The following is a 25,134-nucleotide window of genomic DNA, read 5'->3' as shown; positions in this document are numbered from 1 at the left end:
CTGATAGTGACTCTCTCCTTTCCATTAAGCTTGGCAGAGTTGTAAGTGTTGGCTTTCAAACAGTAAACATCAAACCACATGCTATTGCCGCTGAGGCCAGCGATTGGTGGCCCACATGGGGTCGGGGTCAGCCCTGCTCTGAGCGTATTAGGGAACGAGGCAGCATGGCAGCTCGCGGCACCCGGACAGTCAGCCTCTCTCTCTAATGAAAGCGGAATCGGCCGTCCTACTACTTCGTGCTGAGTCTCCCTTCATGAAGTGAAGTGAAGTGAAGTCGCTCGGTCGTGTCCGACTCTTTGCGACCCCATGGACTGTAGCCTTCCAGGCTCCTCTGATTTTCCAGGCAATATACTGGAGTGGATTGCCATTTCCTTCTTCAGGGAATCTTCCCAACCCAGGGATTGAACCCGGGTCTCTCACACTGTAGACAGACACTTTACCATCTGAGCCACCAGGGAAGTCCATCTCCCTTCATGTGCACCAATAAATAAATCAGATGAGCAACATACGGACAGAGCCCCAAAACTGAACATAATGTCCCCGTGCTCATATCAGCTTCCCTGGTAGGACAGTTGGCAAAGAATCCACCTGCAATGAAGGAGACCCCAGTTCATCCCTGGGTTGGGAAGATCCCCTGGAGAAAGGAAAGGCTGCCCACTCCAGTATTCCCGCCTGGAGAATTCCATGGGCTGTATAGTCTTTGGGGTCGCAGAGTTGCACATGACTTGAGCGACGTTCACTCACTCACTCAGGGAGAACCATCTGCAGCAACTCCGTCTGTGACCAGGCCACCTGGATTGCACATCTTGTGATGTCAGAATAGAATGGAATCGTGTTCCTGCCACTGTTCTCCAGGCACTGAGGGGGCTCCTCCATCTCCACTGCCTACCCTGCACAGCACAGAGGGAGCTAGCTCCCTAGCTGCTGGTATTGGGGGAGAGGGCCATTTCTACCAACATTTTGCAGAAGAGGATGCTGCTCTGGAAACAGACACCTGAATGGATGGAGCCTTCTGCTCATGGGAAATGAACTCATTCTGACAGCAGGAATCTTGTGCAATTTTTCATGGAAAAATAGACAAATAGATGGTCTGGGTGTCTCTCCTTTTGCCTTTTATTTTTCCTTTGCTAGGATCTAGGCATAGTATAAGTGACGCGATGTAACAACTGCAGGGAATAGCTATTTATTCAGTCAGAACATCATGATGTGCCTGTGATGTTCTGGGTCAAGAGCTCACGGTGCCTACGTTTGAATTTATTACTGATCATATGTTCCTATCGCCTCAACTAGAACATAGAAAATGGCAGTTGGATAGGCTAGACTGCTGCCTTAATTTTTCTTATATTCTGCCAGGACAATGCCTAATCAAGTCAGCATCATTTATAAACAAAGTATCATGTTTAAATTATGTTCACTTATGTGGTAACTTTGACTCTTTCAAAAGGTATGAACTACAGGAAAAATAAAAAAACAAAAAGATACCATCAACATCCAAATAAGTAAAAGCCTAGCTCGCTTCCTCATGGAAGAAATCTTCACGCTTACTCAGTACCTCCGTAGGCTGATTTTGGCCAGGAAGGGAGACAAAGAAAAAAGGAGGGGCTTGTTGGCCGAGCACTTGCCATATGCTCACCATGATCAAGTAGGTGATTTCATTTTATCCTTCCCCAAAATGGATGGAAGGTGTTACCAGCCTTGTCTCATATGAGAAACAGAGCTCAGAGGGTTTAAGTGACTAAGAGTCAAGCAGCTGGTCACCAACAGAGCCGAAACCAAACGCAGTTCTGTCTCACTCCATTTTTCTGAGTCACAGGATTGGGCCATGCCTGGATCCTAGCTTCCCAGCCCACAGCAGTTTCAAAGCAGCCAATTCCAAGGACTAGCTAATCTTGTTAAAAGCAGACAGAGGGACAGCAAGGATGAGTGGCAGCTGAGAGAGTCTTGAAGTGGAGAAGGAGGTAAGAAAAGTATAAAAACACACAGAGAAATACAGCAGAATGAAGCCACTGAACACTGGGAGCGTATGGCCCAGCCACACCCCTCAGGCTTGGAGAGCTTAACACAATTCAGTTTGGAAAGCCATGATGGCAAACGCCACCTTTTCAGTAATAAAAGCCTGCCTCATCCTCAGGGTCTTGGGGGCGGGAGGGAGGAAGCTCATCAGAGTCTGCTTCCTTTGAATGGACACCAGAATCCTGGACGTGGACCAGTGTGCTGAGGACCCACACAGGTGGAGAACCGGAAACTCCATGAGCACATGACTGTGAAGGCAGACAGTTCCAGTGTGAGCCAAAGGACAGGCCCTACCCTGGCTGGCACTGACAGTCATCACTCCAGAGTGGGAAACTAGATGGATATATTTTCTTTACAAAAAAAAAAAACCCAAAAGACAACTATACCATCCACCCTGCTTGCATAATCTATTGTGGAGTCAGAATAACAGACTTCAATTTCAACTTCTATACAATCCACTGAGGCAACTGTTCAGCAGAATCTACTAAAAGTGAGCCATTCATTCAATGGCTAGGTATATACCCAACAGAAATGTGTATATATGAGTATGTTCACCCAAAGATACTCTCAAGAATGTTACTACTACTTATAATGGGCAAACACTGAAAATTATCTCAATTGTTCTTAATACCAGGAAGGATAGGGGGTGGTGTATTCAGAGATGGAACCACTGCAATGTGATCCTACATGTGCGCCACACAATATAGACAGATCTCACCAGCTTAACACTGAGCAATGCATTTTAAGGAGCCAATGCGAAATGTGTGTTGTATGGCCCCCTCTATGTTGTGCACAGGGTGGCCAAACGGACACACGGTGACAGAGGCCAGGGTTGACCACACTCGGGGGATGTGGAGTTAGTGCCGGGAAGCGGACACGAAGGGGGCTCTGGGGAGAGGGGTGTTTTCCTTGTGATCTGAGTGCTGACCTCATGGGTGTATTCAGTCTGTAAAAAGAATCACTGAGCTCCTGGATGGTTATGACTTTTCACTATTGCATCTTCAGGAAAAAATTTCGAAAAATCTCAGCTTTGCCACTCTACTGCTTCAGAGAAATGTACCAGTGACACTTTTCCTCCTCTATAATGACCGTGAAGACGCCTTCTTGGCATGGCTGTTGGGAGAATTAGTGATGGGGTGCACACAGTACCGAACCAGTGCCCTTCTCAGGCGAGAAGAAAACAACAGAAATGAGGCTCTTTTTAACGCTGGAGGAAACACACATAAAACTAGAAGGCTTCGGGCCTTGTTCTTTCTCATTTCCAGGAATGCATGGGATGCATATATCCAATTAACTGTATTGTTCACCCCTCAACAGGGTTGAGGGTATATTTCCCTGGATGACAGCTGCACAGCACACTGAGAACAGACATGTTCTAGACCCAGAGGCTATGAGACGGGTGGAGAGGGGAAGGTGGTGGCACCAGATGGAAGCAGAGCTGAAGTGGAAATAGACAAAGAAACTACCGGAACAGGGACACAGTGGATTTAAGCCTATCCGGTGTTGGAGAAAGTCAGCTTGCCTTCCTGAAATGTGCTGCTAGACCAGTTTTGACTGTTTGTGTGGAGGCTGAAGTTTCATACAGGGTAATCATTGTTGTCATATATAATACATGTATATACATATGTACACATATATATGCTTATGTACATATATATTCATGTAAAGGTTTATAAATGGTGATGCTCTAGAGGGAAACAACTAAACGCCATTCACTGGGGAGAGCAGAAGAGGTTTTTAACTATTTTTGTGTCACAGACTCCTCTGGCAGTTGGTAAACCTTGTGGCATCCTACTCAGAAAAATACTTCAAGTGCCAAAAAAAAAAGATACATTGGATTACAAGCGCAGTCGATCTGTCTGTGAACCCCTTTGGGGTCTGTAGTCCCCATGTTAAGAACCCCTGGAACTCAAGGATGGCCATTCCAGCAGCATGTCATGCCACACAGCCTTTCCATATGATGCTGAAGAAAGGTATCTGGGGATATGCCAGACGTTTCTGAGACACTGCTGAGTGCCAGAGGGCCACGTGTGGGTAGTTAGCGCACGTTTAGGACAGAGCATCTCACAGTGGGCCAGCAGAACCAAGGTGCTGGCTAGGATGGCAACTGTCAGGCTCCATTCCAAACTCAGCAACTCCAGATCTCTGAAGATGAGGCTCAGGAATGTGTATTTTCACAAATCCGTATGTACTTCAAGGGATAAGAAGCATGGTCCTGGGATGTCAACAACTGTTATCTCAAGTGGGGGAAACTAGGGAGACTTTCCTCTTATTAAATACATGCTTTTTCTTTAAAGTTTTTATAATGAACATCTATCATTCTTATAATAGGGGGAAAAGTCACTAAAAAAAGACAAGACAAATTTATTCTATGGGATTTTAGGAATGATTTCCAGATGCAAATAACAAAATAAAAGCCCCACTCATGAGGAATTTCAAGTTGTCCAATAAATCAGCCCAAAATTGAGCAACACGGAGCCTGTGAATTGTGTATACTAACACACAAACATCAGCATTCAAAGAAGAAATTACTAAGAAAATTTGTATTTGGAATGAATTTGAGGCTAGAAGGCCAACAGTGAATACAGCTGTTATGCATTTCTGAGCTGCCAGGGGAAAAAAAATAAAAGATTTTAAATCCACAGCAAGGAAGGACTAAACTAAAAATCCCTAGGCATGGATCCGGCAGGATTTGTGTTCAAACTGGGAAAGGCACAGAAAGAGACTTCTGAGAGTTTGTTTCCTCAAGCCTGTTGCTGGTGCAAAATCAACCCGTTCCCTGAAAGAGAGCTCCTCCGTCCAGTCTGCACGTCCCCCTCTACCTATGTGGCACGCAGAGCTTCCTCTGGGATGCGAGGGCTCTTGTTTCGAAGGAGAGCACAGCAGCTTCAGTAAAGAGGAAACTTTGTCAAGGGGGGAGAAAATAGTCCCTTTAGTTTCACAAAAGGTCTCCTGACCCACGGATACACCCAACACCCAGGTGGCTTTCCTCAGCACCCTCTGGAAGCATAATGCTCCCGGCTCAGAAGGATTTCCCTCTGCTTCCTTCATCCCTGCCACACAACTACCGCCAATGCCGCCTCGTCTCCCCATAGGCACTGCTGACCCTGCGTCTTCTCTGCTGGCCTGCAGGCCCGCTGGCCCCTGCCCAGGCAGCATTCACTGCCCACCCAGCTGTTGTCACAGCTTCCATCTGGGTCTCTCCTGCTCCTGGTTTTCTCAGCCATCAGGTATGACCCACTGAAACCAGACTAATCTTCCTAAAACACAGATCTGGTCACACGAGTCCATTCCCCTGACTATACCTCTGTCACTGTAGAGGAAGGTCCAGATCCCCTGAAGTTGTTTTTATAGTTCCTTCATTTCCAGCCATTAATGATCTCTCTAACTTTACATCTGAGGTGCTGTCCGTGTCGCACAGCCATATTCAGTTATTCTAAGCTCTCCTGACATGCCACCCTCTCTCTTGCCTTCAGACATTGGATCACGCTTTTGTCACTGCCTGGAAGATTCTCTCTGCTTCCATCTCCTTGCCTACTGGTACACATCAGTCAGGACTCCTCTTGGCAATCAATTCTTATCTCTTCAGTGTCTCCTCACTCCCATGGTTCTCTGTCGTGGTGCTTATCTGCCTGGTCATTGGTCTGTGTTTCCTCTGGGATGGATGCTCTTTGAGGGGGAATATATGGGCAGTAGCCAGTGCAATGCTGAACACATACTTGCTCGATAAACATTTCTGAGTGAATGAATGAGTGAGGCCCAGTTGGGCAGCACAGGATGAATATTTGCCTGCCCAAGAGGCCTAAACTGAGGCTTTTCTTCATGTCGTGATCCAAATCACCCAAGACAACAGGAAATGCTAGTGTCTCGAATGAAAGACTCACAGATGGAAACCACCTTGCAGTGGGGGTCTCATGTCCACCATCTCCCCACTACTGCCTACACAGGCAGGCCAAACCCAGATGCCTGCCGGAGAGGCACTGTTTCCAGGGATCCAGCGCCACAGTGAAGTCTCTCTCCCGTAACTCAACTTGGAATGAGTGTTAGTTTCAAGATAGAAAAGGAAATAGATGTGGGTTTTACATTCATCCCCCACCATCTTCAGAAATCTATCTGTTGGCCTGTTTCTGTCTCCATACATTTCTGCCTCGATCTTCGCCCCAGCTGGGACTGGAGGGCTGATCGTGAAAGCACCAATCCATTCCCCATGGTGCCCTGCGCCTGCTCCTATACAGCCCTTATTGACTGAGTCAGCTGTGGTCTTGGGGCTGAGAAAAACTAGCAGTGATTATCTGTTAATTACACCAAAGTTGGCCCTTCCTGCTTTCACTTTGTTCCTCGTGGATCCCTTTGAATGGGGCTGTCAGCAGAGATACTGACCCCCAAAAAAAACACGGTAGTTTGAAGTGAGAAAGTAACTTTCCTTACAGAGAAGGGAGTTGTTTTCTGCTTGTCAACACGTGGTACTAAGACATGACCTCTGGCCTCGACTCAGTGTGCAAACACGCAGATCAAATAAATGTCTGTGAGGTTAGCCTCATTTCTCTGCACTTCACAGAGAATTTCATCTCTGCCTTTCTCATTTTCCAGGTAGAACTGGCACAACTGTCACAGAATTTGTCAGCCTTGAGAAACTGATTTGGAATTTTTGTGCAAAGGAGAAGAGGCATGGAGGAGCTCAAAGAGCATAGATTCAAGATCTGAGTCCACTTTTCACTGGTTGTGGGACCTTACACAAATTACTTCATGCCCTGAAAGGAGCAGAGCTGTCCAAAAATGACCCCTGGTGCCCACTCTGGACAAGAAACAAGCTAAAGCCTGGGGTGAATGGGTATACCACTTCTCCACTGGAGATTCCACACCAGCACTACTCCCCAGGGGCCAGGCACCCTGACCCCATCCAAGGTCACATTCTATGGGCCCCAAGGTCACTGCTATGCTGGAGCCAGCTCTTACTGCTTCATGACAGCCAAGTGTACAATGTCAAATATGCAATAATTTTACAAGTTGGCAGCTTGCAATTGGCCTCTGCAGGGGTATTTACACCAGAGAAAGTAGCAAACACGACATACAAGTCATAGACGTTAGTGCTCCCGTACCCCAAGAGCCAGTTTACCAGTATACCTCTGCCCCAGGCATCAGGTGTGGGAATCTGGAATCTTAGATGACTTCTATAAATTTGGGTACCTGCACTCAGGCTTCCAGATACCCCCGGAAGTCTGATTACCTGTCCACTGGCCAACTAAGAAGGAAGAGCTATAGGAGCAGAGCGCGTCTCCTGGCAAACCTCTCTGATGTGCTCAGCTGTCTGACCAGTCCTAGCATCGCTCTCTGCAGGATAATGGGGAAAGGGGAGCAATGCTTCTAATCTTTGGCTGACCCCTGGCTCGTATGTGTCCTCTGCCTCCAAAGGCCTCCTCCTCCCCCCATGCCATGTGCTACTTTGAAATTCATCCGGAGCTCTAGTGCACGGCAGATGGCAATGCTGCAGGAGCTCAACTTACAGAGCAACTTGGTCTGTATCACAAGTAGACTGCCTTGCACAGTGCTCGCCTCCATTTCTTCAGTGGAAAATGGGGACATAATATTGGTTTCTGAGAATATGCGTGGTTTCTGCATGTGAGCATACACACAAATGGGAAAGACCCACGAAAATGAAGCATTCACTTATGTCACTGTGCAGAAATCATTTACGAGTCCTATTCCAGTACCACCACTCTTTCACCTGTGTTACCTTGAGCAAGTAACTTAATCGCTCTCAATTTCAATTTCCCCATCTGAGAAATGGTTGCTATAAGGCCTGCCCTGGAAAACAAGGATAGTCATGGTTGGCTTAGATCCAAACACCCATTTGATGTTCAAGATTTCTAGTTGAATTTGAAAATTCCTCAACTCTCCTACCTCTAGGGTGATAATTTAAGCTGAAATGCCAGATCCTTTAATGTTCACAAATAATTAAATATAAATTCAGTCTGAGGCCAAATGTACATAACAATAAAGCCCTGGGACCCTTTCACATTGAGAACTGAAAGGGTGATAAACTCAGGGCTAAAAATATTGCTTCCTCTACAGGCTAAGATGCCTTTATTTGCTGGATGTATATCATGGAGGGGATTTTTGCATATATATGTATTTGGCGAAGAACCAAAACAACTCAATTATGTTTTACCATTAATTAAACTTTGCAGAAAGAGGGCAACACTTGCTAATAGTGGATATAAGCTTTTATTGGACTTAGTCAAAATAAGTTAGAATTAACTCTGTTCAGTTGTGATCAGAAGTTTTGAGTTTTTTATTTGAGTAGATTTAAAATATAATTGCATATATAAGCAGATGCAGAAATACAGGCACTATCTTTGCTCACTCTTTCCCCCTACTTCTCTTTCTCTCTCTCTCTCCTACTCCCTTTTACTCTTCCTCTTTCTCTTTCTACACACACACACACACACAGACACACAGACACACACACACGCACACTCACACAAAATCAATCAGCATCAAATCCATCACAATCTGCTAAGGATGCTTATATGACCTGACATAATGGTTGACTGCCAAGCAATTTATCTGGTAGCCTCTCTGCCACTGTGGAAAATTAAAATTTGTTGGAAACATACAGACTGGTCATATAATGCTCTGTTAACTCCTTTCTAACAACCAACCAGCTATGATCACTTAAATTAGTAACCAGTGAATACCTTAGTCAACCAGCCATAGACTTGGCTAGAATTCAAGTCAAAGAATATGTGAGTCCCTACTATGTGTTAATAGATCACTCACTATTCTTGGTAATTTATAGTTACTGTGAAGATAAAAAAATACAAAAGAAACTATACTGCTGCCCAAAATGTGTTGTGTCATCTAAGAGGTATAAACAAATGTGTAAAGGAGATCAAAGACAAACTTTCATGGAGGAGACTGTATCAAAACTACGTTTTAGCCCAGTATTGCCCAACAGAAATATAACATGAACCATATAAATAAGTTAAAATTTTCTGGTAGACACATTAAAAAAATAAAGGAAAAAACCATATGAGGTTAATTTTAATTATACAAATATATCCAAAATAATTTTATTGCAATATGACATCTATATAAGGATTACTAATGAGATACGTTCCACTCGTGTGTGTGTGTACTATTTTATCATTCTATACTTATATTTCAATTTAGACATCATATTTTCAACAAAATACTTTATCTGTATCCAGATTAAAATACAAGATAGATTCAATATCTCATAATCAGCTATAATGGAAAATAATCTGAAAAAATATGTACCTGTAACTGAATCACTTTGCTATATGCCTGAAACCAATGCTGCTGCTGCTAAGTCACTTCATTCGTGTCTTACTCTGAGACTCTGTGCGACCCCATAGAAGGTAGCCCACCAGGCTCCCCCGTCCCTGGGATTCTGCATGCAAGAACACTGGAGTGGGTTGTCATTTCCTTCTGCAATGTATGAAAGTGAAAAGTGAAAGTGAAATCGCTCAGTTGCGTCTGACCCTTAGCGTCCCATGGACGGCAGCCCACCAGGCTCCTCCATCCATGGGATTTTCTAGGCAAGCGTACTGGAGTGAAACTAACATTATATTGTATTAATAAATCCATTATGTGTGTATGTGTACGTGTGTGCTCAGTCGTGTCTGACTCTTTGCAACACTATGAACTGGAGACTACCAGGCTCCTCTCTCCATGGAATTTTCCAGGCAAGAGTACTGGAATGGCTTGCCATTTCCTTCCAACTCCAGGCTATCTTCTGACCCAGGGATCAAATCCATGTCTCTTGTGTCTCCGGCTATACTTCATTAAAAAAAATTATAGTTGAAAAGTTGCATTCACATGAGAAGCTGTTTTAATAATTGGATCAAGTAGTAGTTTTTAAGTTCAAAATAAAATTAATTATATTTTGGAACTTCCCTGGAAGGCCAGTGGTTAAGACTCTGTGCTCCCAATATAGGGGGCACAGGTCTGATCCGTGGTCAGGGAGCTAAGATCCCTCATGCCTCATGGTACAGCCGAAAATAAATCAGTAAGTGGATATATAGATAAATAAATATGTTAAAATTTAATGAAGTATAAAAATCCAGTTCATCAACTGCATCAGCAGCCATATTGCAAGTGCTCAACACCTGTAGTTACATGCTGTCACACTGCCAGAGTAGACGTGGGACTTTCTGCAATGGAGCAAGTGTTCCAATGGATGTGCTGCCTTAGAGTGTAACGGGGTGGCCATACAGAGTGAGGATGAAGAAGGTGTGTCCCAGGAAGTGAGAAGAGTTCAGTCATGGAAATCGGAAAGTGGTATGTGCAATTGGGGTTGCTGAATGTAGAAATCACTTCTTCAGCTCATCTCACCAGGAAATTTTCAGCACTGAGGTTTTGGACATCGGCAATATTAAAGGATGCTTATATGACCTGACATAATGGTTGACTGCCAAGCAATATATCTGGAAGCTTCTCTGCCTCTGTGGAAAATTAAAATTTGTGGGAAACATACAGACTGGTCATATAATGCTCTGTTAACTCCTGTCTCACAACAAAGCAGCTATGCTCACTTAAATTATAATTAAAACATATCACCAATATTAAAATTTCTCTCCTATACAACAAAGCTAGTGGAGGTGATGGAATTCCAGTTGAGCTATTTCAAATCCTAAAAGATAATGCTGTGAAAGTGCTGCACTCAATATGCCAGCAAATTTGGAAAACTCAGCAGTGGCCACAGGACTGGAAAAGGTCAGTTTTCATTACAATACCAAAGAAAGGAAATGCCAAGGAATGCTCAGTTCAGTTCAGTTCAGGGCTCAGTCGTGTCCGACTCTTTGCAATCCCATGAATCACAGCATGCCAGGCCTCCCTGTCCATCACCAACTCCCGGAGTTCACTCAAACCCAGGTCCATCGAGTTGGTAATGCCATCCAGCCATCTCATCCTCTGTCATCCCCTTCTCCTCCTGCCCTCAATCTTTCCCAGCATCTGGGTCTTTTCAAATGAGTCAACTCTTCCCATGAGGTGGCCAAAGTACTGGAGTTTCAGCTTTAGCATCATTCCTTCCAAAGAATACCCAGGGCTGATCTCCTTTAGAATAGATTGGTTGGATCTCGTTGCAGTTGAAGGGACTCTCAAGAATCTTCTCCAACACCACAGTTCAAAAGCATCAATTCTTCAGCATTCAGCTTTCTTCACAGTCCAACTCTCACAGCCATACATGACCACAGGAAAAACCATAGCCTTGACTAGATGGACCTTTGTTGGCAAAGTAATGTCTCTGCTTTTGAATATGCTATCTAGGTTGGTCATAACTTTCCTTCCAAGGAGTAAATGTCTGTTAATTTCATGGCTGCAGTCACCATCTGCAGTGATTTTGGAGCCCAAAAAAATAAAGTCTGACACTGTTTCCATTTTCTCCATCTATTTCCCAATGGAGTGATGGGACTGGATGCCATTATCTTCGTTTTCTGAATGTTGAGCTTTAAGCCAACTTTTTCACTCTCCTCTTTCACTTTCATCAAGAAGCTTTTTAGTTCCTCTTCACTTTCTGCCATAAGGGTGGTGTCATCTGCATATCTGAGGTTATTGATATTTCTCCCAGCGATCTTCATTCCAGCTTGTGCTTCCTCCAGCCCAGCATTTCTCATGATGGACTCTGCATAGAAGTTAAATAAGTAGGGTGACAATATACAGCCCTGACATACTCCTTTTCCTATTTGGAACCAGTCTGTTGTTCCATGTCCAATTCTAACTGTTGCTTCCTGACCTGCATATAGGTTTCTCAAGAGGCAGATAAGGTAGCCTGATATTCCCATCTCTTGAAGAATTTTCCACAGTTTATTGTGATCCACACAGACAAAAGCTTTGGCATAGTCAATAAAGCAGAAATAGATGTTTTTCTGGAACTCTCTTGCTTTTTCGATGATCCAGTGGATGTTGGCCATTTGATCTCTAGTTCCTCTGCCTTTTCTAAAACAAGCTTGAACATCTGGAAGTTCACGGTTCACGTATTGCTGAGGCCTGGCTTGGAGAATTTTGAGCATTACTTAGTTACTAGTGTGTGAGATGAGTGCAATTGTGCAGTAGTTTGAGCATTCTTTGGCATTGCCTTTCTTTGGGATTGGAATGAAAACTGACCTTTTCCAGTCCTGTGGCCACTGCTGAGTTTTCCAAATTTGCTGGCATATTGAGTGTAGCACTTTCACAGCATCATCTTTCAGGATTTGAAATAGCTCAACTGGAATTCCATCACCTCCGCTAGCTTTGTTCATAGTGATGCTTTCTAAGGCCCACTTGACTTCACATTCCAGGATGTCTGGCTCTAGGTGAGTGATCATACCATCATGATTATCTTGGTCATGAAGATCTTTTTTTGTACAGTTCTTCTGTGTATTCTTGCCACCTCTTCTTAATATCTTCTGCTTCTGTTAGGTCCATACCATTTCTGTCCTTTATCGAGCCCATCTTTGCATGAAATGTTCCCTTGGTATCTCTAATTTTCTTGAAGAGATCTCTAGTCTTTCCCATTCTATTGTTTTCCTCTATTTCTTTGCATTGATCACTGAGGAAGACTTTCTTATCTCTTCTTGCTATTCTTTGGAACTCTGCATTCAGATACTTATATCTTTCCTTTTCTCCTTTGCTTTTTGCTTCTCTTCTTTTCACAGCTATTTGTAAGGCCTCCCCAGACAGCCATTTTTCTTTTTTGCATTTCTTTTCCATAGGGATGGTCTTGATCCCTGTCTCCTCTACAATGTCATGAACCTCAGTCCACAGTTCATCAGGCAATCTATCTATCAGATCTAGTCCGTTAAATCTCTTTCTCACTTCCACTGTATAGTCATAAGGGATTTGATTTAGGTCAAACCTGAATGGTCTAGTGGTTTTCCATGCTTTCTTCAATTTAAGTCTGAATTTGGCAATAAGGAGCTCATGATCTGAGCCACAGTCAGGTCCTGGTTTTGTTTTTGCTGACTGTATAGAGCTTCTCCATCTTTTGCTGCAAAGATTATAATCAATCTGATTTGACCATCGGTGTTGACCATCTGGTGATGTCCATGTGTAGAGTCTTCTCCTGTGTTGTTGGAAGATAGTGTTTGCTATGACCAGTGCATTCTCTTGGCAGAACTTTATTAGTCTTTGCCCTGCTTCATTCCGGATTCCAAGGCCAAATTTGCCTGTTACTCCAGGTGTTTCTTGACTTCCTACTTTTGCATTCCAGTCCCCTATAATGAAAAGGACATCTTTTTTGGATGTTCGCTCTAAAAGGTCTTGTAGGTCTTCATAGATCCGTTCAACTTCAGCTTTTTCAGCATTACTAGTTTGGACATAGACTTAGACTACTGTGATATTGAATGGTTTGCCTTGGAAATGAACAGAGACCATTCTGTCTTTTTTGAGATTGTATCCAAGTACTGCATTTCAGACTCTTTTGTTGACCATGATGGCTACTCCATTTCTTCTGAGGGATTTCTGCCCACAGTAGTAGATATAATGGGAATCTGAGTTAAATTCACCCATTCCAGTCCATTTTAGTTCATTGATTCCTAGAATGTAGACATTCACTCTTGCTATCTCTTGTTTGACCACTTTCAATTTGCCTTGTTTCATGGACCTGACATTCCAGGTTCCTATGCAATATTGCTCTTTACAGCATCGGACCTTGCTTCTATCACCAGTCACATCCACAACTGGGTATTGTTTTTGCTTTGGCTCCATCCCTTCATTCTTTCTGGAGTTATTTCTCCACTGATCTCCAGTAGCATATTGGGCACCTACTGATCTGGGGAGTTCCTCTTTCAGTGTCCTATCATTTTGCCTTTTCATACTGTTCATGGGGTTCTCAAGGCAAGAATACTGAAGTGGTTTGCCATTCCCTTCTCCAGGAATGCTCAAACTACTACAAAATTGCACTCATCTTATATCCTGGCAAAGTAATGCTCAACATTCTCCAAGTCAGGCTTCAAGAGTACATGAACCATGAACTTCCAGATGTTCAAACTGGATTTAGAAAAGGCAGAGGAACCAGAGATCAAATTGCCAACATCCACTGTATCATCGAAAAAGGAAGAGAGTTCCAGAAAAACGTATGCTTTATTGACTACACCAAAGCCTTTGAGTGTGTGGATCACAGCAAAATATGGAAAATTCTTAAAGAGATGGGATTACTATCTCTGAGAAATGTGCTTTCTGAGAAATCTGTAAACAGGTCAAGAAGCAACAGTTAGAACTGGACATGGAACAACAGACTGGTTCCAAATTGGGAAAGGAGTATGTCAAGGCTGTATATTGTCAGCCAGCTTATTTAACTTACATGCAGAGTACATCATACAAAATGCCAGGCTGGATGAAGCCAAGCTGGAATCAAGATTGCTGGGAGAAACATCAATAACTGCAGATATGCAGATGATACCACCCTCATGGCAGAAAGTGAAGAGCTTCTTGATGAAAGTGAAAGAGGAGAGTGAAAAAGTTGGCTTAAAACTCAACATTCAGAAAACTAAGATCATGGCATCTGGTCCCATCACTTCATGGGAATAGATGGGGAAACAATGGAAACAGTGACAGACTTAATATTTTTGGACTCCAAAATCACTGCAGATAGTGACTGCAGCCATGAAATTAAAAGATGCTCGCTCCTTGGAAGAAAAGCTATGACCAACATAAGAAAGCATTTTAAAAAGCAGAGACATTACTTTGCCAAGAAAGGCCAGTCTAGTTAAAGCTATGGTTTTTCCAGTAGTCATGTATGGATGTGAGAGTTAGATTATAAAGAAAGCTGATTGCTGAAGGAGTAATGCCTTTGAACTGTGGTGTTGAAGAAGACTCTTGAGAGTCCCTTGGATTGCAAGGAAATCCAACCAGTTAATCCTAAAGGAAATCAGTCTTGAATATTCAGTGGAAGGACTGATGATGAAGCTGAAACTTCAATACTTTGGCCACCTGATGTGAAGAACTGACTCATCTGAAAAGACCCTGATGCTGGGATAGATTGAAGGTGGGAGGGGAAGGGGACAACAGAGGATGAGATGGTTGGATGGCATCACCAACTTGATAGACATGAGTTTGAGCAAGCTTCGGGAGTTGGTGATGGACAGGGAAGCCTGGCGTGCTGCAGTCCCTGGGGTCACAAAGAATTGGACACAACTGAGCGACTGAACTGAACTGATACAAGAATCAATAAAAACTTTTAGTTACTGAATAAATGGCTACTTGTTTTAAAATGGGGAAATTAAACAGATGTAAATTTCTGAGATGAGATATTAGTTGGACTTGAATAAAAGATGTGAAATGATGGATTTTAAAAGGTGGGTGGTGATTCCATGAAACATATCAGGCCACAGGATGCAGCAGAGCACCCTAAGTCTGCGTGTTAGTAAGAAGATGAACTGGAGCAGGGCTCAGCGGAGACAGATCTAGTTATTAGCATTCTGGTCCAGCTGCTAGGGATGCAACTTGGCACCCATGGGTTCTCAAAGTGCTGCAAAGACTATTAAACTGAGTGAAACAAATTCAATTCCCAGACTGTAAGACTCCTTAGCACCTTTTTGCACAGGTGGGCATAAGAGAGTATCTAGATGTGGGGGGACTGCTAACCAACCACACATCCAGAACTCTGAAAAATATTTAGGACTTGCTGTAAATTGTCCTCATGTGTGACTTACATTCATGACACAATCAAAGCAGGGTCCTGGTTGAGTGGTTTTCATCATTTGGTCTAATGATCTATGTTGATTCCCTTTACGAAGAGCACATGGTCCCATTACATATTTCTTCCATCATGGGTTAAAGATGTCCTTCTAAAGGCCCATTCTACCAATTTATAGTGGATATAAAAAAAGGATTTTCAGTAAAATGCACTTTCATTGGTTTTGATGAAAAGGGTTTGTGATGAAAGTAGAATCTCTAATAAGCATTTCATAAATGACTTGTCTTTCAAACTTAATATAAAACAGAATAAAATATGTCTCCCAAAGAACTCCTTGCTGCCTCGCAGATTTAATGTCCCCTGCTCTCAATCAATTGGGCCCGAGAACTCAAAAATCTCTAGAAACGCAATCAAATATTTATCAGGGAAAATTGGTAAAACCGAGAACTTATTTATGGCCCAAATTTTGAAACAGTCACACATTGAAGGGGGCGGGAAAAAAAGCATATGTTGGGAACTACATATTTCTCTCCAGGACATACACTCTCAGATTCTCCTTGCTGTCTAGACTTCAAAAATGGGAAGGGACTCACAGGCTTGAGAAAGTACATTCACAACCAGGAGTTTTACTCTTTTTTTGCTACAAACATTGGGAGTTATATTGGAAAATAAGCGCCCAAAGTTTAATAATTTAGCTAAATTATCAACTAATTAATGACTTGGCAGATAGATAAAATGTGCATATTTCAAAACTTTGCCTAATACTTCCAGCTGCTTGTATACCCTTTCTGTAAATACAATGCTACATGGCACAGCCTCCAGCTGTGAAAAGTCTGCCACAGGGGGCTAATTTGCTGTAGCACCTTACTTTCATTATTACCCTATACTGTATGGATCTTCTTTCTTTAAAGAAATTCAGACCGTGATTAAAATATGACAGAAAGAAAGTAAAGAGACATATCTTTGGTCTCCATTCATTCTCTTAAATTGTAAGGCCCAGTACTTTTGTGTCAACATGCCAGCTCTTGTTCCTTTTGTAATAATGTATATATTTAGTGAAGTCTGTATGCAGGCCAGGAAGCAACAGTTAGAACTGGACATGGAACAACAGACTGGTTCCAAATAGGAAAAGGAGTACGTCAAGGCTGTATATTGTCACCCTGCCTATTTAACTTATATGCAAAGTACATCATGAGAAACGCTGGACTGAAAGAAACACAAGCTGGAATCAAGATTGGCGGGAGAAATATAAATAACCTCAGATATGCAGATGACACCACCCTTATGGCAGAAAGTGAAGAGGAACTCAAAAGCCTCTTGATGAAAGTGAAAGAGGAGAGTGAAAAAGTTGGCTTAAAGCTCAACATTCAGAAAATGAAGATCATGGCATCTGGTCCCATCACTCCATGGGAAATAGATGGGGAAACAGTGGAAACAGTGTCAGACTTTATTTTTGGGGGCTCAAAAATCACTGCAGATGGTGATTGCAACCATGAAATTAAAAGACGCTTACTCTTTGGAAGAAAAGTTATGACCAACCTAGATAGCATATTCAAAAGCAGAGACATTACTTTGCCGACTAAGGTCCGTCTAGTCGAGGCTATGGTTTTTCCAGTGGTCATGTATGGATGTGAGAGGTGGACTGTGAAAAAGGCTGAGCACTGAAGAATTGATGCTTTTGAACTGTGGTGTTGGAGAAGACTCTTGAGAGTCTCTTGGACTGCAAGGAGATCCAACCAATCCATTCTGAAGGAGATCAGCCCTGGGATTTCTTTGGAAGGAATGATGCTAAAGGTGAAACTCCAGTACTTTGGCCACCTCATGCAAAGAGTTGACTCATTGGAAAAGACTCTGATGCTGGGAGGGATTGGGGGCAGGAGGAGAAGGGGACGACAGAGGATGAGATGGCTGGATGGCATCACTGACCCGATGAACGCGAGTCTGAGTGAACTCCGGGAGTTGGTGATGGGCAGGGAAGCCTGGCGTGCTGCAATTCATGGGGTCGCAAAGAGTCGGACACTATTGAGCGACTGAACTAACTAACTAACTAACTAATGTTTCCCAGAGGAGCAACCCCACATCCAAGGAGCGGTGGCTGCGCAGGTGCAGGAGGGCTGAAAGGAGCCACTCCATGTTCAAAGTCAGGAGGGGGGGCGGTGAGGAGATACCCCTCATCCAAAGTAAGGAGCTGCGGCTGCGCTTTGCTGGAGCAGCCGTGAAGAGATACCCCACATATCTCTGAAAGAGATGGGAATACCAGACCACCTGACCTGCCTCTTGAGAAACCTATATGCAGATCAGGAAGCAACAGTTAGAACTGGACATGGAACAACAGACTGGTTCCAAATAGGAAAAGGAGTACGTCAAGGCTGTATATTGTCACCCTACTTATTTAACTTATATGCAGAGTACATCATGAGAGACACTGGGCTGGAAGAAGCACAAGCTGGAATTAAGATTGCTGGGAGAAATATCAATCACCTCAGATATGCAGATGACACCACCCTCATGGCAGAAAGTGAAGAGGAACTAAAAAGCCTCTTGATGAAAGTGAAAGAGGAGAGTGAAACGGTTGGCTTAAAGCTCAACATTCAGAAAACGAAGATCATGGCATCTGGTCTCATCACTTCATGGGAAATAGATGGGGAAACAGTGGAAACAGTGTCAGACTTTATTTTTTGGGGCTCCAAAATCACTGCAGACGGTGACTGCAGCCATGAAATTAACAGATACTTACTCCTCGGAAGGAAAGTTATGACCAACCTAGATAGCATATTCAAAAGCAGAGACATTACTTTGCCAACAAAGGTCCATCTAGTCAAGGCTATGGTTTTTCCAGTGGTCATGTATGGATGTGAGAGTTGGACTGTGAAGAAAGCTGAGCACCAAAGAATGAACTGTGGTGTTGGAGAAGACTCTTGAGAGTCCCTTGGACTGCAAGGAGATCCAACCAGTCCATTCTGAAGGAGATCAGCCCTGGGTGTTCTTTGGAAGGAATGATGCTAAAGCTGAAACTCCAGTACTTTGGCCACCTCATGCGAAGGGTTGACTCATTAGAAAAGACCCTGATGCTGGGAGAGATTGGGGGCAGGAGGAGAAGGGGACGACAGAGGATGAGATGCCTGGATGGCATCACCGACTCGATGGATGTGGGTTTGAGTGAACTCCAGGAGTTGGTGATGAACATGGAGGCCTGGTGTGCTATAATTCATGGGGTTACGAAGAATCAGACACAACTGAGCAACTGAACTGAACTGAATCTTTCCCAACACAATAGTATGACATTTCCAAACACATAGGAAAGTTGAAAGATGTTCACAGTGATCAACTGCGCTCACCACCTAGAGTCCACCATTAACATTTTCCTATACTTGCTTTGTCATTTATCTATCCATTGACCTGCCCCTCTAATCATCTCATTTTCTGGTACATTTCAAGGAATTAAGGTTAGTTTTAATGATATTTTAAAGAAAGTAATTCTCAGCGAGGATATGATTGCACTGAGTAGCCGTGAGCCCACTGGTAGGAGCATAGACTGTGAAATGTCCAAGAGCTGGCACAGAGCCTGCCTCTGCCGTTAAGTATGTGACTGTGGACAGGTCATCCTTCAAGGTACCAAATGAGCAAGCTCCAGGAGTTGGTGATGGACAGGGAAGCCTGACACGCTGCAGTCCATGGCGTCGCACAGAATCAGACACGACTGAGTGACTGAACTGACTGAATCTCGGACAGGTCACAGCATACCCAGAGCCTCGTTTGGCACCTTGGAGGATGACCCTCATGTTTTTGTTTTTCCTTTTTAATGAAAATTCAACACAATAGATGAAAAGTGATTACACTCTACTGTGACAAAGAATTTTGATGACTTTTTCTACTCATCTCTAATCCTGTGAAGTCAAGGACTGTTTCCTTTGCCATTACTTTAGCAGCCTTGTGCACAGTGCCTTGTAAATAGCAGATGTGGAATACATACTTGTTGATATGAACTGGGTTGAATTTCAGAGGTTTTTGCTACTGGTATGTAGCAAGTACTTATTAGTGGAGAGGGGCAAGTGCAGTGGCTTCAAAGGCATGGGGCATAAGAAAGTTGGTTGAGAAATGAGCTGGAAACAGGGGATGAGACAAAGACAGAGAAAACCTAGCCTGCAAAGCAGAAGTGTTTATGGCAAGTTCAGTGATGGAGCAGAATTCATCAGTGCCCAGTCCTCGTCCCTTGGACTTCACCTTGGACCCTACCTTTTCAGTGCACACCAGCGGACTTCCAGCTGCTGCAATGCCTAAAGACTCTCCTCCAGGTTTCAGAGGCCCATTGGCACAGAGCACAGGGCACAGCAGAGGCGCTGAGGGATTTACACCTCTGGGAGCAGCCCTCAACCAGACTGACAGGGTTGGTATATAAATGCCCAACTCCCGCCCTCACAGTCAGGATGATCCTGAGAGTGTGCTTGACATGGTTTCCTGGCCTTTCTCCATGGGACTGCAGCCCAGTCCACCACAGAGGCAGACAGGCTTCGCCACTGGCTGCTCTCAGCTGCCTGCCATCCCTTACCCACTGTACTCCTTCACTCCCTTACCTGTATTGCTGCTGCTGTTGCTGTTTAGTCACTAAGTCGTGTCCAACTTTTGCAACCCCAAGGACTGTAGCCTGCCAGGTTCCTCTGTCCATAGGATTTCCCAGGCAAGAATACCAGGGTGGGTTGCCATTTATTTCTCCAGGGCATCTTCCCATTCCAAGGATCAAACCCATGTTTCCTGCTTGGCAGGTGGATTCCCTTACCATTGAGCCACCTGGGAGGTCCTTACCAGTATTACTGGTACAGAAAAGACTTGCATGTGAATTCTTGTCTGACGGAACCCAGAGTAAGACAACTGTCTTTATACTTTATGCCCACAGAATCTCTTCTTCAAATGGCGTTCTACACTAAAACCTGATATATAGTATTTATAAAGTTAGAGCTGCCTGACTTGCAGAGTTTGGGTGGACGGGAGTGGTGATGTGTGGAGGCCAGAGCCTAGCCTCTCCTGTCTCCTTTCCCTTCTCCCAGCCTGCCCAGTATTTGTGAAGACTCCCACACCCTCCCACAACTCGACAGAGCCTTGCTCATCAGCTGTTGGTGGAACTGATTAGGATAGGATACAAGATATAAAGAAAAAAATAAGAGGAATGAGTAAAAACAAGCAGACACAGAGAGGAAAATATGTCCTTTCAAAGGCCTAAGAGGCATGGACAAATACATAATTTTTGCAAGGCAGTGCAGTTATTGTGTAAAAGCCATCTGGAGGTTTGGGAGGCTTTCACACCATTACGATGTTCCTAGACTACGGCACTTGGAAAAGCTGTTGTTTGTAGAGAATCCAGGTTGAAAGCCCACGTGGGCAGAAACATAGGGGCTGAGGAGAAATGTCTTTCACTAGAAAATTAAATAGTGTTTTGAGGCTGTAATAAGTAAGAAATCATGCAGAAGAGTGTCCTTAACTGCATATTTATTGATCTCAAAGAAAGGGTCTTGTGAAAACTCCCTAAATATACTCAGGATGAATGTATGGGGTTGAAGGAAGCTTTAGGATGACCACAAAGAATTTATTGTCTAAAGCTGGACAGGTTTAAGGGGCTAGGTGGTGTTAGTAATGATTGCACCAGAACAACCATGTTTTCAGACAACTGAGGTGTGAAAATTCACCCTTGTAACCTATTTAATGCTATAATGCTGCTGCTGCTAAGTCACTTCAGTCATGTCCAACTCTGTGCGACCCTATAGACGGTAGCCCACCAGGCTCCCCCGTCCCTGGGATTCTCCAGGCAAGAACACTGGAGTGGGTTGCCATTTCCTTCTCCAATGGATGAAAGTGAAAAGTGAAAGTGAAAAGTGAAAGTGAAGTCACTCAGTCGTGTCCAACTCTTCGCAACCCCATGGACTGCAGCCTACCAGGCTCCTCCGCCCATGGGATTTCCCAGGCAGGAGTACTGGAGTGGGGTGCCATTGCCTTCTCCAAATGCTATAATAAACTAACTGAAATTCCACTACTGAAAGTATTACAGTGTAGTGGTAGGCAGAGGAGGAGAAAGTGTTTTAGATTGGACCTCCATAAACTTGAGTGTGCATAACTGAATCACTTGGAAGGTAAGAAAAAAAAACAGGTTCCTGGCTCCATCCCAAGCGTTTCTGTTTCCATGGTGCTGTGGCGGGATGGGAGAAAAGGCACGTCAAGCAAGCAGCCCAGTGATGCTGTGTTGCAGTCCACAGCTCTTGAAGCAGGATTGGTTTAGCCTTCTATCCCATCCCGCCATAGCACAGGTTGAAAACACTAAGTGTACATAAACAGAACTACAGAACAAGGATGAAACTTGTGTCTCAAACTTTCTGGGGGTAAAAAACTTGCAGATTTGAGGACTCTGGCCCCTTGGCTCCAGGGAACTCTCACAAAGGCCACCACAGAGGCTTGTGTTGCCCAAAGGGCCAGCGCTCACCAGCCCTATCACTGTCCACTTACAACAGCTCTGCTTCCCTTTGCAACATATCCTGGAAACCTGGCAAGATTTTGCTTAAAGAAAGACATATTTGGCACAGTGATAGTTTAAATCATAAGCATGGTTATTATCAGGATATTGAATTATTCATGCTTCTAGTTTACAATAGAAATAGATTCCTAATAATTCAAGTCACCCCAACCTCTTGCGTAGGTCACTGTAAAACCTCCTTCTTGGCTGTTTCTTTGTGTCCACTCCTCCCTACATCCTGCTCCCACAGATCATTCCGTACAAGGCAGCCAGAGGGATCAAACGTACAGATGCACGCATACCTGGGAGGGTTTCCAGTGGTTTCCAGCTGCATGTACAATGAAAACCCTACTCGTGACCGTCATCTCCAAGGCCCACATGACAGGCCAACCTTTCTGACTTCAACTTGTATGACTCTCCTCCTTCCTTACTACATTGCAGCCAACCAGACATATCTTCTCCTCAGACACACCTCATTCTTTCTCACCTCCATACCACTTCTATTCAACAAATAGATAAACAATCCAACAGCACCAGCCACTCAGATCATCCACTCGACTAACCACCACTGTTCCGATTCCAAGGTCCCTGAAACATATGCACTGGTTAAAATTCGATTCTCTGTGTCGGTTTTCCTGAGGGGAGAGGATGTGTTGACCAGGCAACATCAGTATTTCTGCCTATTTAGCAGTAAATATTTCTTCATGGAAAAGCAGTTGCTCGGATTCATTCAATGGCACTTGCTCAATCTGGTTAGTGTGGTTTAATTGCTTTGATGTGATTTTGTTTTTAGAGAGCTGCCCCAAGGGTGTTCCTGGACCTACACATTTGAAAACTAGGATCTAAATAAAATGAGACATATCATCATACTGCTATACTAAGGGGACTTACCTGGCTGATGGCCTGGACGTTGTATATAAAAGCCGTGAGTCTATTTCTTAACCAACGACACCCTCATGTCACAACTATTGCATCTTTACCTACCATGCTGATCTTCAAATCATGACATTCAAACGTATTACTTTTTTTTTTTTAATCCCTTTTTTATGACCTTTTGACATTCTTTTCTTGGCAACACCCTTTGGCCTCTGACTATAGAGGAACTGAGGCCAATTCCTGCTGGTTGCTAAGCCAGTCAGAGTCAGTTTGCCTCACGTATGCTCATCTCATAATAAAAACATGCTCTCTGGCATTGGTCTTTGTCTGACTTACCTTGCCAACATCTCTCGGGAAAGGTTGTCTCTGATTCTCTGGAATTAAAATGGGAGATACCACAATGGACCTCTTTTGTCTTGGGACAGGTGAAGTTCTTGCAAATTTAAATATATCCTAAAAGACAAAAAAAACAAATCAATTGACTAAAATCCCCCACAGAGAAGATGTATCAGTCTGCTCTGAGATATGGCTCCTTTGTTGTGAAAGCATACAGCTGTTTGGACATTGTTAATTTTATTCTATCAAACCTCATTAGAATTAGCAAGTGCATCATTAGAATTATACTAAAGCTGACATTGTGATTCACAATGACTATCATTAAGCTATTTAATCCCATCTTCAGAATCATTCTATCCACAATGTCAGTCTTGATTTATGTATACTTCAGTGCTGTGTATTCCCTTTCTTAACCTGCCAAGTGAGGAGATGACTTGCTTGGTCACTAACCCACAGAACTTTTGCTGGATACAAAAGTGACTCTCCTCATGGTCAACTGTGTGGTCCTCACATTCACAAGTGAAAAGGGATGAAGAACAATCTCAACACCCAAACTATGTCCGGCATTATGGAGAATGTTGGCCGATGTTCTTTCAAAGGCCATTTGTTTTCATTAGCGGGTCTACTCCTGGAACTCACTCCCTACACAGTGTGCCGCAAATTTCAATCACTGGGACGATACTGTGAGAATTTCTGGCCTATCTGTAACTCACCTTTTAAGTTAAATAAACAGCTGCAAAAAAAAAGGAACCTGTGTCATTATTTTAAATACACTACTAGTATGGCTTCTCATGAAAAATAGGAAAGCATAAAAATAAACATTGAGACCAATGATGTTCTAAAATTTGAGCTGGAAACTTAGGTGGGTGTCAGGTTTCCTCTTATTGAAAGAGAGATAAGAAAAGGCTAGACGGGTGTTCAAGGGCTATAACTAAAAGCAAGCATCTGCGTTAGTACCAAAAGTAAGCACCTCAAACTTTGGATAATAGGCTCCTATGAAAATCATGCGGCAAATGATATTTAAATACCATCACTGACCCATGCTTCATAAAATGTGTGTGAATCTACATGTATATATCATACGACAGTGATATATATACACATAAGTATACACACACACATATGTGTAACCATTTTAATGGAAACTCTATATAAGAAAAGTCAAATAGGAAACAACACCAGCAAAGGCTATGAAAGCTTCTATAAAGTCTTTCTCTTGATTTTGTTTGGAGTATCAACTGATGTTATTCTTATAGAAAGTGATCAGGCAGTATTTATTTATCAAGAACCTTACAAATGTACGTATCCCCTCACGTTATACTCTATACACTCTATCATTTCACTCCTAGGAATACACCCAAATGCTAAATTCAAAAGAGGAAAAATAAAAAACTGAAAGCAGGAAGATGTTTAGTGAGACATTTATAAAGAGCAAAAGTGGCAAACCGCTTGAATGCTCAGTTTCAGGATAGGGTTAAATTTGGGTCCATCGGCAGAAGACACTCCTAGGTGGTCACCATAAGGCAGTTATGAAGACATGTTCTAACCGCTGTGATCATCATTTGATTGCTTCCAGAATCACAACCACAAACTACTACTTTCATAACAACAGTCCATTAAACATGTGTTGGAAAGTGTGCTAGCACTTTACATGTGACTTTGCTGATATTTGTAATAAACTTCTCAAGTAACTCTTAGCCCTCCCTAACTAATGAGGAATATCCAGTTCCAAGAGGTTATAGAAATTGCTTCAATTCACCTAGCCAGC

The 25,134-nt window shown here is 43.3% G+C and overlaps 1 protein-coding gene across 2 annotated transcripts in view; it reads right to left on the bottom strand.

The window, feature by feature from the left end:
• CDH13 (cadherin 13) overlaps positions 1–25,134 on the bottom strand; it is a 1,049,904-nt gene that overhangs the window by 561,623 nt on the left and 463,147 nt on the right. For both annotated transcript variants that reach the window (XM_013970937.2, XM_005691833.2), the window contains exon 4: positions 23,367–23,483. In XM_013970937.2, coding sequence (XP_013826391.2) covers positions 23,367–23,483 — 117 coding nt within the window. The remainder of the gene's footprint in view (positions 1–23,366; positions 23,484–25,134) is intronic.

This window comes from Capra hircus, chromosome 18, assembly GCF_001704415.2.
Source record: "Capra hircus breed San Clemente chromosome 18, ASM170441v1, whole genome shotgun sequence".
NCBI lineage: Eukaryota > Metazoa > Chordata > Mammalia > Artiodactyla > Bovidae > Capra > Capra hircus.
This window is presented reverse-complemented; position numbering and strand designations above follow the sequence as displayed.